The 13,670-nt window shown below is 35.7% G+C and overlaps 1 protein-coding gene across 4 annotated transcripts in view; it reads left to right on the forward strand.

Annotated features, from left to right (window-relative positions):
• The window catches only part of LOC148308841 (uncharacterized), a 153,754-nt gene extending 140,089 nt beyond the window's left edge, over window positions 1-13,665 (forward strand). For all 4 annotated transcript variants that reach the window (XM_088261136.1, XM_088261135.1, XM_088261137.1 and 1 more), the window contains 7 exons: window positions 5,689-5,864; window positions 6,955-7,058; window positions 8,014-8,214; window positions 9,133-9,337; window positions 10,699-10,910; window positions 11,731-11,862; window positions 12,558-13,665. In XM_088261136.1, coding sequence (XP_088117262.1) covers window positions 5,689-5,864; window positions 6,955-7,058; window positions 8,014-8,214; window positions 9,133-9,337; window positions 10,699-10,910; window positions 11,731-11,862; window positions 12,558-12,698 — 1,171 coding nt within the window. In that variant the 3' untranslated portion in view covers window positions 12,699-13,665. The remainder of the gene's footprint in view (window positions 1-5,688; window positions 5,865-6,954; window positions 7,059-8,013; window positions 8,215-9,132; window positions 9,338-10,698; window positions 10,911-11,730; window positions 11,863-12,557) is intronic.
• Window positions 13,666-13,670: the final 5 nt, after the last annotated feature.

Consider the following 13,670-nt stretch of genomic DNA (forward strand, 5'->3'; position numbering starts at 1 on the left):
TGTAATCGACCAACCGATAAGTTTGTTCAATGTAATTGAAGATATATATTATCCACTGACACTTCGTGATGGAATCGCATTTTTAATTTATTATTAGATTAAAACCAATATTTTTAGCTTTTCCACTTTTTTATTTGACCAGCGACCGGGTTTCGTCGTTACCGACATCATCAGACTGGTACCAGTCTGATGATGTCGGTAACGACGAAACCCGGTCGCTGGTCAAATAAAAAAGTGGAAAAGCTAAAAATATTGGTTTTAATCTAATAATAAATTAATTGAAGATAGGTTCGTTTGGTATCATTTTATTTACATAGATTTTGCTATCTTATCTTTCCTATGTTAATTTTTATAAGGACTCGCCTTGAATCAATATTTGCGCGAATTTTGCCCTTTTTTCTTCTTTTATCTACGTTTATGGATTCCGATATACTTTTCAAGCGCCTGGCAACAGGATCTGATAAGATATCATATTCTCTGTAGTAAAATATCCACTATATACGAATAATAGTGACTTTTATGTAAGTTTTGTTATTCCTAGAATTATCGCTATACCAATAATGAAAGCCAACACCAGATGATGGCTATATACACATAAAGGTTATTTACTTATTCACTCATCTATTTGTCCGCCTCCATAGTGTAATGGTCCGCACGCTCGGCTACCGTACTGGAGGTCCCGGGTTCGATTCCTAGGGGAATAAATACCAGTCAAATAAATGAGGCGGAAGGGTGATCACCTTTCCTTCGTGTGTTATTGATCTAGATAAAGATGCAGTGCCTTATGCACCATCGGGTGCGGTTGAGGGTTCATAAGGTATGATGGGAGGATTTCACATTTTTAAACCTATGTTTCGTAATAAAATGCATTCTATCTTCCATAAAACTCGACCAGATACAAATTGTACTGCGAATGATTCCCAAATTATCCAAGATATGTATTGAATTCAAGTGGTGAGCACATTTGGCAACACAAACGAGAATTTATGAACGGTCAAGACTTACAAGTCGACTTGCCATAGATCAAATTTTGAGTTTGAGTTAAAGTTATCTACATACACTACGTACTTAGCACGTTATCTATCCATTGTAATCATTGGTTTAAGTTTTGACATTGGTCTTAGTTTTAAATTATTTTTAATGTTTTTGTACAACAACACATAACGAAGTTTTAGCGCTTTAAAAGCATCTCCTAAAGTGTCACGAATTTTGGGATTGACTCTAATTGCAAATGAGTGATATGGAAGTATATCTTCATAGTAACATATTCAGCCCAAATAAAAAAAAATCTATGTTCAAGTTTAACAGAAATAATGTGTAGAAATAATTTTATGCAAAGAATACCACGTAAATGTTTAATTCATTTTATTCTGAATATATAATATCAGCTGTTGACATTACCAAATATAGAAAAGGAGCAGACGAGCTCTTTTTTCGAGCAATTGCTTTAAACAAATTTCGTCCGCTGAACTAATAATTATTTTCTACGTACTTTTGTGACACGTGCTAAATTTAACTAGATCGTTTATATGCAAGTTCATTAAAATAAGAAACAGATTAAATTTAATTATTTTTAATGAATAATTTATAAAATATGCCAACGGTGTCTGGTTTCCAACAATAAAGGCATTTTTATGAAGAAAAAAGCTATTTAAAGAAAATTGCAGGTAATTAAGAATAATATTTTACATTTTTTTATATTGCAATGCCTTCTAGATAGTAAATTGTACGCTGTACTCAAATATATGATGTAGATTTAGTAGATAACCTACCCATTACAATATGCAACCCGTTACTACAGCACTAAAAATAAATTAGGATTATCGCAACTTAGTTTTTCAAAAACATTTCTTTAACAATGAACTTTTAAGGCCAAACTCGCATTAATAAAACTCAGTTGGCTTCCGGCAATGCATAGAGCCGGGCGCCTGGTCACCCTCAACTTTTTTTAGAATCCATATTGGATTTTTAGAATATGTATTGAAAAAATATTTTCAATAACACTTTTTTTTTAATACAAAAATAGTGTTTTAAAAATAAAAACAATTACGTCAAACGTTACCTGGGTTTAAAGAAAATTAAGTTCCTATTTAACGAATCCTTGGCCTTAACTCACGAATGATATAGGAGAGTAAATAAAATATAAACTGATTTTTATTTTAAAACTCTGAAAATAAAAGTCGAATTTAAATTGTTTTACACATACGTTTCACGCCTTATAAATACATTTTCCCAGCGAGAAGGAAGGTTTTTGTTTGTAGCATCGTATAATGAAGCTAGTTGCGTGGAAGCTGATTGCGCACGAATCCTTCCAACCCTTCAGATATCAATTTATTACGTTTGACTTGCAGTCATGATACAATAGTACTTGATTTTTTTTAAAGAACATATATGGAAACCATATTTTATATAATTTTTTTCTCCTACTTATCTTTCAATAACTCTTTTCTTTTGAAAACCATATATTTATTATATTTCGAAGAAACACTTATTTTTCCATTACAAAAACGGTGTTTTAAGCAAAAAATTCAAGGACGTTAAATTTTACCTGGATTTAAAGAAAATGAAGTTGCGATTTATCGTATGTTGGGCCTTAAAGAATCGTAAATCGAATTTTGTTAGGATAGTTCTGCATTCAGGTCACGATTGATAAATCATGTACGTACGTACCTATTTTAAAATTCTTAAGGTCCACTTAAGAATTAAAAACAGTTATAATAATTCACCCTATAACATACATACATACATACATAATGGTTAGCGTGTTTGGCTACCGCTCTGGAGGTCCCGGATTCGATTCCTAGGGGAATAAATACCAGTCAAATAAATGAGGCGGAAGGGTGATCACCTTTCCTTCGTGTGTTATTGATCTAGATAAAGATGCAGTGCCTTATGCACCATCGGGTGCGGTTGAGGGTTCATAAGGTATGATGGGAGGATTTCACATTTTTAAACCTATGTTTCGTAATAAAATGCATTCTATCTTCCATAAAACTCGACCAGATACAAATTGTACTGCGAATGATTCCCAAATTATCCAAGATATGTATTGAATTCAAGTGGTGAGCACATTTGGCAACACAAACGAGAATTTATGAACGGTCAAGACTTACAAGTCGACTTGCCATAGATCAAATTTTGAGTTTGAGTTAAAGTTATCTACATACACTACGTACTTAGCACGTTATCTATCCATTGTAATCATTGGTTTAAGTTTTGACATTGGTCTTAGTTTTAAATTATTTTTAATGTTTTTGTACAACAACACATAACGAAGTTTTAGCGCTTTAAAAGCATCTCCTAAAGTGTCACGAATTTTGGGATTGACTCTAATTGCAAATGAGTGATATGGAAGTATATCTTCATAGTAACATATTCAGCCCAAATAAAAAAAAATCTATGTTCAAGTTTAACAGAAATAATGTGTAGAAATAATTTTATGCAAAGAATACCACGTAAATGTTTAATTCATTTTATTCTGAATATATAATATCAGCTGTTGACATTACCAAATATAGAAAAGGAGCAGACGAGCTCTTTTTTCGAGCAATTGCTTTAAACAAATTTCGTCCGCTGAACTAATAATTATTTTCTACGTACTTTTGTGACACGTGCTAAATTTAACTAGATCGTTTATATGCAAGTTCATTAAAATAAGAAACAGATTAAATTTAATTATTTTTAATGAATAATTTATAAAATATGCCAACGGTGTCTGGTTTCCAACAATAAAGGCATTTTTATGAAGAAAAAAGCTATTTAAAGAAAATTGCAGGTAATTAAGAATAATATTTTACATTTTTTTATATTGCAATGCCTTCTAGATAGTAAATTGTACGCTGTACTCAAATATATGATGTAGATTTAGTAGATAACCTACCCATTACAATATGCAACCCGTTACTACAGCACTAAAAATAAATTAGGATTATCGCAACTTAGTTTTTCAAAAACATTTCTTTAACAATGAACTTTTAAGGCCAAACTCGCATTAATAAAACTCAGTTGGCTTCCGGCAATGCATAGAGCCGGGCGCCTGGTCACCCTCAACTTTTTTTAGAATCCATATTGGATTTTTAGAATATGTATTGAAAAAATATTTTCAATAACACTTTTTTTTTAATACAAAAATAGTGTTTTAAAAATAAAAACAATTACGTCAAACGTTACCTGGGTTTAAAGAAAATTAAGTTCCTATTTAACGAATCCTTGGCCTTAACTCACGAATGATATAGGAGAGTAAATAAAATATAAACTGATTTTTATTTTAAAACTCTGAAAATAAAAGTCGAATTTAAATTGTTTTACACATACGTTTCACGCCTTATAAATACATTTTCCCAGCGAGAAGGAAGGTTTTTGTTTGTAGCATCGTATAATGAAGCTAGTTGCGTGGAAGCTGATTGCGCACGAATCCTTCCAACCCTTCAGATATCAATTTATTACGTTTGACTTGCAGTCATGATACAATAGTACTTGATTTTTTTTAAAGAACATATATGGAAACCATATTTTATATAATTTTTTTCTCCTACTTATCTTTCAATAACTCTTTTCTTTTGAAAACCATATATTTATTATATTTCGAAGAAACACTTATTTTTCCATTACAAAAACGGTGTTTTAAGCAAAAAATTCAAGGACGTTAAATTTTACCTGGATTTAAAGAAAATGAAGTTGCGATTTATCGTATGTTGGGCCTTAAAGAATCGTAAATCGAATTTTGTTAGGATAGTTCTGCATTCAGGTCACGATTGATAAATCATGTACGTACGTACCTATTTTAAAATTCTTAAGGTCCACTTAAGAATTAAAAACAGTTATAATAATTCACCCTATAACATACATACATACATACATAATGGTTAGCGTGTTTGGCTACCGCTCTGGAGGTCCCGGATTCGATTCCCTGAGGGGGGGGTGAAAATAAATATTGAAATATTGATGATTTTATACAATAATATTTATTTAATATTACTCTGGACTGGTCCCTGAAGCCCAGAAGTTATCTTTGCCTTTATATAAGTAACGATCAAGATAACACTGCGTCAATACGATCCATCGATTTTTTTTAAATCATAAAAGGTCCCGGAACTCACTTCATGTCAAGCTTTTTACTAAATAAATATATATGTATTGAAATGTTATTTAAATATGTATTCATTACAATACCATATTTTATCATTTTGACGAATTATACAAATATACCATAATTTTTAATTATATAAGCGCAAACATTGTTTTGTTTAATTGATTTTGAAAAAAAAATATTCGCGAAAAAATGTGCCGGAACGCCTTCCACCGCGTTGCATGGAATAAAACTCCTGCATATATCATATGTACATAAGTATATGTAAATGCCAAATTGTGAGAACGGAAAACTGCGAAACTTGAAATGACTGTTAAAGGCCCCTGAGGTGATTTCTCACGGATTGGCGATATATCATCATAGAATAAAATAACAATTATGTAATTTTTTCCACGTGAATTTTATTGGACATCGTCAAACTGGTCGGTAACGACGAAACCCGGTTGCTGGTCAAATAAAATACATGTGGAAAAAATTACACACTTGTTATTTTATTCTATAAAATGTAGTTCCAGCAAGAAATGTCAGTACAAAACATAAATATGTCGTCATTGTGCGCTAGTGGCTGGTCACTAAGGAGTGTTTGGTTTCGGTTGCAGAAGCGGCAAGCAGCCATCATGGTCGGGCGACGCGGGGTCGGGGGGCACGGAGTCTGCGGGGGCGGGGGGCGCGGGGGGCGCGGTGGCGGCGCCCGCGCACGTGTCCCACAAGGCGAGGCAGAAGAAGTTCCACAGGCACTTCCCGCAGGCGTCGCTGGACGAGCGGGTGCTCAACTGTAAGTGCCGCACGGCCCTCCACCCATCCCATCACCCCTCCATGTGTCCATCCTCGGTGCACTGAATGCCGATATCCTCCTCGTTCTGCTCCCCTGTTCCAGCGGAAACCCTGCACAGGTATCTTCCGGGGTAGGCAGAGAGAATAGAACGCCAAACCACTCTGTCATCGCAGACATTCTTCGCCTCTTCCATATTCATTCATCTACTCGTACATACCCGCCGATTATTCCCATTCCTAACGTGCCACTTTTCAGTATCTGACATTCTTGATTTTTTAATATTATTTTTATTTAAATAATGGTAATAATGATTACTATTATTTGAATAATAGTGATATTAAATAATCAAGAATAACAGGAGTGGGAATAATCAGCAGGTATGTGATAATAATAATAATATTTTGATTTAAAATAAACCCTGATGATGATAAGGTATTGTCGAAACCGGTAGGTTAAATTGTATTAATAAAAAAAGTGGTGAAAACAAAGTTAATTAATTTTATAAAGATATTATAAAATGTGCCACAAAGTATCTGCGGAAAACATTCAAGATAAGAATGTTTCTATTCTCTCTGCCTACGCATGCGGCGAAGCTACCTGTCTAGGGATTTCCCTTGATTATAATCAATGACTAATATAGTAGTAAAATTTTTCTTTAGTAATATAGAACTTCACATTAACAGTGTTCAATAGACTCAAACGATTACTGGTATTCAATCCCGAGTGCCCTAACCTCTGCAGCTGTTCTCCTTGTTCTATCTGCTATTTCTTCTTCATTTCTTTTCTCATATAGCAGTTATGTCGATCCACCTTCTTCTTTATATTTTTTTATGAATCTATAGCGCAAGAATGATCACAATCAATAATAAAGTTTGAACCGCATCTATGCAACGCGGCGCCTTATGCACCATTGTATATGGTTAGCGGTATTAATAATTAGCAACTATTTATTTTGTCAACCATTGATTTGATCCTTTGATTTCATATTTTCAATATTTGAAGCAATCATTTTATGGTCAGATACGTACTAAAGGCGTCTACAGGACACATTGGTCTTCATATAGACTAATGTGTGTGATTTATTTTTCAGACTACTCCTGCGCCCTTGTGGGAGACATCTTGCTGCAGGGCCACCTCTACATTACTAAAAACTACTTTGCTTTTTACTCAAATGTTTTTGGCTATGTAACCAAGGTGAGCTTAATTTTTATTAATTTTTTAAAAAAATATGTATGTTTTATTTTTATAATCCGATAAATTAGGATCCAGTTTGCATCAATCTTTGCACCACAGTGGCCATGCTTTTTCATCACCCGTTTTTCCAGTATCCGGACTCGTTACATCTCTTATTATTATCATAAAATTTGCTAGAATTGGCTTAAAAACAAAACTGGCAACTGTCAAAAGCGCAAATGTATGGATGGTTGTAAAATGGCTACCATTATGCAGAAAACAATGGTCCTCATACACAATACTGAGATTTAAAGTTTTTAATGCAATGTGAACTGACTACTTTATCAAAATTAATGACCACAATCAAACTTCATGGATAAAAAAAACCTAACATAATTTGACTGATTTTGTTTACAATAGAAAGAGCATAAAAAATCCCATAATCGACATATTTTTTCTTCAAATTTGTGGACTGGTTCCTTTCTGCACGACAACAGCCAAAGTCAAATAATGTAACATCATAAAATTTGTAGCTTGTAATAATGTCTTTTTGTAAATAATTTGAAAATTTCCATTTCGCTTTGAACTAAAAAGGAAAAAGGTAGTACGCCGAATATATTTTGCTTAAACCAATAAAATAAACTCTTAAGTCTATTTATAGATTTGGCGTTTAATTTGTAGAACTCCATTTTAATGTATATGTTAAATGTTAAAATCAAACACTGATTTTTTGAGTCTACTAAGTTGTATTTTATAAATAAACTCAAATCTTTTAAGTCTTTCAATAATAATGCTTACTTACAAATCACACAAACGAACTCTTAAAGTATTGCTTCAAACATAGTATCCGACAGTACAGCCATGTAACCACTTGGTACTGACTTATCTGGGTGAGGTCGGGGCTTGCTGCGCCTATACGACACTACTCCTGAAAGGATTGAACGGATTTCTTTAAAACTACATTTTTTCCTTGCAGCTTCTAATTCCCCTGTCGTCCGTGGTGCGCGTGAGTAAGGAAAAGATGGCCCGGATCATCCCAAACGCAGTGGGGGTCACCACGCTGGAGGACAAGCACGTGTTCGGCAGCCTGCTGTCCCGCGACACCACCTACAAGCTCATGACTCAGGTGCTCAAGGCCTCGCCCGCTCCCATCGCTGAGTTATCTCCCTTGCCCAAGGTTAGTACCGCAATTCCTCACTAAAAAGATGGTCCGGAATAATCCAAGGATGACCCATCGGACATCACTGATATTTAATACACATTTATTACGCCAATAGTCAAATTGCAATATTTTAAATATGTTTTGATTGTAGTTCACAGATGCTGGATTTGCTCCACTTAGGAGATAACTCCTAACTGAAGAAAATCCAGCATTTGTGTACGAAAATCAAAACATATTCAAAATATAGCACAATCATAATTTATGAAATATTGAATAATCATATTATAAAATCTATATGGAAACGGGGCTTTCCATCTGTCATCAGATGGTTTAAGTGAGAAGTGTAGTTCACATTTATCTAGATAGATAAATGTGAACTACATTACTCAATATTTAGAAAACCATTTATATATGGCAAGTGACAATGCACAACTTTTTTCTAGAAAAACAGGTTGAAAAAAATTATAATCCTCTAAAAATTGTGAATAAAAATAACTTTATTCACAATTTTGGAATAAAGTTATTTTTTTGTTTTCGCTGCTGGATATATGCCTCTTTACTTATAGGCCTCGTTTTTACCCCCCACAGCGAGTATGTCGTCGGACCATCTCTTTTAGAGTCTTCCAACACCTCTTTTGTTCTCCCAAGTTCTCCATCGTAAAATTCTTGGCGTCCATCTTGTGGGGTCCTGTCTCGCAATGTGTCCTGCCCATTGCCATTTGAGTTTTGCCATGCGTTCCGTGGTATCCTCTACTTTGGTTCTTTTCCTGGTATCTTCATTTTTTATTTCATCCACCGGACTTAAACTAAGTATGGATCTTTCCATGGATCGCTGTGTGCACTTAAGCTTCTCTGCATTTCTCTTTGTCAGAGCCATAGTCTCATATTCTTTAAAAGTTTGCATCTACATTGATGATTGGTGTTTTTGTTCAGGAACTGCGCCTGGGCAAGGGGGAGTCGGAGGTGTCTCTGGACGAGGACTCGTCGTGCAGCCAGTCGGGGCCCGAGGAGCGGGAGCGGGCGGCCGGACCCGCACCTCCCTCGCCCGCCCCCTGCCCCTCGCCCCTCCTGCGCGACGGCACCCGCCTCAGGACCACCCGCACCTCGGAAGTGGACACCGCCATGCCGGGACTCACTAGTCAGTACTCATTCTCTAAACAAGTCCAAATCCCCCCCACGCACACAGCCTAACCTAACCTGTCCCGCAAATATCAACAACATCAGCAGCAGTTCTTCTAAATTATTCCATTATTTCAATAAATTTATTATGAAATAAATATATAAATAATATGAAATATTGTGTCCAATTATTTGTTTACAAACGCTGCATTTCACCCCTTATTCATATTAGTTTGTCGCTATCTCATTTTATTGAAATGAGTATATTAAAATCGTAATATTTACAGTTCTTATCGCCTGGCACTGTATAAAATTCTAAGTCACTTACTTTTATTATATAGCCAATATATTTCAATTTCCCCATATTTCCATTACAATGAACTTCTTTATCTATGTTGAAATATCAATAAAATCTTGAAATAAAATATAAATCATCCTTTGCATTTCTCGCTATTGAACACCTACCTAATTGTGATCAACTGTAATTATTACGTCACTAAAAGCCCTTGTAGCTTCACAAACTATGGAATTTTATGCATGGAATACAGCGGTACCTCTTATAACGACCATAAAAATGCTTACAACATTTTGAGTGTGTCCACATACTTGTTCACAAATCTGGATTATCTCCAATTATAGGAGTTAATTTTCATATTATTTTTTGACAAAGTTATACTGATATAAGAGTTTCTGCTCAATAAAAAGCTTCTTTTCATCTCACCAATAGATGTCTCTAGTGAAGTTCTAGTGATTCATGAACAATGTTTCTGAATTGGTTCATATATATATATATATATATATATATATATATATATATATATATATATATATATATATATATATATATATATATATATATATATATATATAACTTCCAAGAATTTGAGTAGTGTGGTTATCAATAATGGGTAGAAATGGTGAATGTTACACGTGTGTAAAATGATCACTTAAACCAGCCTATGACGGTCGTCAGCCCCGTATATGCCCTGACTTCCATGTTCTTCTTCATCTTTGATGAGATGTCAAAAAACAATACAAAAAATGTTGGCTATGCGAATTACTCGTTATGAGAAGTCCCACTGTATATCATTGCTAAAATATGCCTGTATGAGTATTAGTTCTATCATCCACTGCATATTATTAGACTTTAAAACAAAATGGGATTGAAATAAGTCATCATACAGTTAAATGAAGATTGAAAGTAAAATTTTATTGTTCTTCTTCTTGTCATCTTAGGCCTCATTACTGTTTTGTCAAAACAATGGCTCTTCAGTTGTCCCTCGACTGTGCTGCACATAGTGCTCCAACCACCGAGGTGCCTGCTGCTGTCTTATTATCTAATTTGAGATCCAAATTTGATCGTATGTTTGGCTATTGCAGGTGTGTCGGGTGTGGTGTCGCGCAAGCCGTCCATTCCGCTGCTGTTGGCGCAGGCGAGCACGCGCAAGCGCCGCCTGCCGCCGCCGCCCTCGCCCCCGCCCTCCTCCGCGCCCGCGCTGCTGCTGCTGGCCGCCACGGCGCTGCTCGTGCTGCTCTTCCTCTCCGCCGCCCTCCTGCTCTACCGCATCGGCAAGGTCGGCGCGCCCGTGGACGTGAGTACCCACGCTCCCCCCCAGAGGACTGTGTATCACACATATTTTATGTCACAGCTATTAAGAGTTACAAGAAAATTTTATTAACACGCTTCGGATGGCAAAGGTATTTCTACCCGTACGGTCGATTGATTTATAAGGACGGGAAGGGTATTTTTATCTTCTGCGCCGGCCTCATTTCAAAGGCAATTTTTTTTCAATTATTTGATTTTTTTATGAATATTTTGTTAAACAATCTCTTTGTTAAGGTCTTAACTATATGTACATAATAATCAAATCCCCGCGCAAGTGGTCTGTAGGTGTAAAAAAATACCCGTCTGAAATGTGTGTGTTTTAGAAACAAACTGGAAAATTACTTGTGGCAGATTATGCTTTTCCAATCTCAAATAGCAATAATGCGCTAGATAGAGCTTGCATTCCCTCCTGCACTAATTTTATCACTGTAATAATTTGACACACTTTGACAGTCAGTTAGTTTTCATTGGCATTGGTGTGATCACATTTTTCTTTTAGTTCTTATTTACCACCGTCAAGGTCGGTCCTCAACTCCTTGTCTTTAGCCGTGTGTAACGGGCTAACAATGTGATGTCTGACATTTATATCCAAACGTGGGGACTTTCTATCTGAATTTCTAATATTCAACGAGACTAATGATGGTACTAAAAACATGTTTATTTTGCATGACAACTCTCGCCATTTATCGATTTGTTCCACCGAAGAGAAAGGTAGAAAGCTACACCATTATTCTCTTTCCTTTCCTCGTGTTTGTTTTCCTATTCTTCTTTTGAAACCAGCAATATAACAGTTTGTACATTTCCAGGACAATGTGTTGATGCTGAAGAGAGGTGATGATGTGTACAGTCAGATCCTGAAGTGGCACTCCCAACTGCACACCAAGTCTGCTATCCAGGTGCACGACTTTCTCCATTCCAATCTGGATCAGATAGCCAAGGTGAGCCATTCAACCTAACTCGACTAATAAACATTTATGGTATAAAGGCCGTTTCTCAAAATAGCCTTAATGAATGATTTTTAGCCTAGTTGAAATATTTCAAACTCACAACCGCAAGGTAACCTCGTCCTTCTGTTTTATGGGTGTCAATGTTTTGATTAATTTTAGGGAATAAAATAATATTGTTTGGTAAATGAATTACACAGTTATCTAAACATTAATTTATCGTTAATTAAGAAACGATCTCGAGTAAAACCAGGGTCTTCTAACCCTTATCTGCACCCTATAGTGCATGGAGCACTGCGTCGTATAGAAGCAGTGTTACCCTGATCGTTAAATACACAAAGAAAAGATGATCAGCCCTACACTACAAGTACCAGTCCTAGGTAATCTTAAATAAATATTAGAGAAAAATCCCTTTTAACCCACCTGGGAACCTGGAACCTCCAGCATGGTAGCCAAATGTACTGACCACTACACTACGAAGGCGGATTAAGGTATAGCATAGTTAATCTTAAATTGACTAATCAAATACACTACAGACAATTCATGATATATTGCACAGGTAGGTATCCATATAAATTTTCTTCAGAAATCTTATCAAATACAACTTTAGATAGTCGGAATCGTTTGAACAATATTTGACAAATGTTATTTGTAATGTGTTTATTATAATTAAGATTGTATTGGCGCAGGTACGACAATCTTTAGAAACATTATCGACGCTGATTGGGGGTATCGTGACGGACAAGATGGCCCCCGTGGACACGAGGCAGGGGGCTTACATCGGCAGGAACGCAGAGGACCACAGCTCCGGCGGAAACACTAACAGTTAACAGCCCGGGAGCCTTCCAGACACTTCCTGAGAGTTCCAGTCCAGTCGCACCCGTGCGGTGCGCGTCTGTCGGGCACGAGTCCCTCGGGGTGGGAGCTCTCCGCCTGCGGTGCGCCAGCGAGGGCTGCCGCGTCCATCGGCAGGTGGCTTCCTCTTCATGTACAATACTTGCCAAATTTTCAGTTAGATGAAATGCCATTCTTAACTTACTCGTATACTGTTCTTTACCCTCGATTCCCGAGAAAGTTAGACATAGAATTTAGCGACCATCTTGGAATTAAGAGTGTGCGGACTCGAGTCCGATGTTGAATTAGGCCTCAGTAAAAAAGAAACGATTAATCATAACGAGTTCTGCGAAAAACTGCGGGTGTGTTCTTTCCCTTTTTTATTTTTATTCAAATTCGTATCGTTGGTTAAAGTTTCTAGTAAAATCTTGTTACGCCATTTTATGCAGAGTTACTTTTTCAATAAAAAAGTAAATTTATTGTAAAAGTGTAAGTATATTTATGTATATAATTAATACTTGTATCATGTCCCTGTGATAAATAGTACTATAAAACAGGTTGATTCAACATGTATCGTAGATAAATTTCTGTCACTTCAAAATTATAAATTTCTCACCCAAAAAACGCAGGAGATCTTTTTGCCTTTTAAACCGAATATGTTCCTGCATGCGAATGAAGGGATCCTAGAACATATTTAGTTTGTCTCCTATAAGATATTTTTCACTAAACATGGTCAGCCGTAAAGAGGTAATTAATATCATAGTTTATTTGTTTTGTTAAAAGCCAAAGATTACTCTTTAAAATATCCATCGGCAACCCTATCAATGTTATACGTAATTATACGAATATCCTCGTAGTCAATAGTGCCAATGTATTAATATTTATAGGTTTACTCTACTTCTCTCTGTAAAGCTCGCAGAATGGTGTCAGTACTCGGTACCGTACTATGAGCCGAGAGCCAAACATGA

The sequence above is a fragment of the Brachycentrus maculatus genome, unplaced genomic scaffold (assembly GCF_059751285.1).
Source record: "Brachycentrus maculatus isolate JH-2025_06_01 unplaced genomic scaffold, ASM5975128v1 h1tg000147l, whole genome shotgun sequence".
Classification (NCBI taxonomy): domain Eukaryota; kingdom Metazoa; phylum Arthropoda; class Insecta; order Trichoptera; family Brachycentridae; genus Brachycentrus; species Brachycentrus maculatus.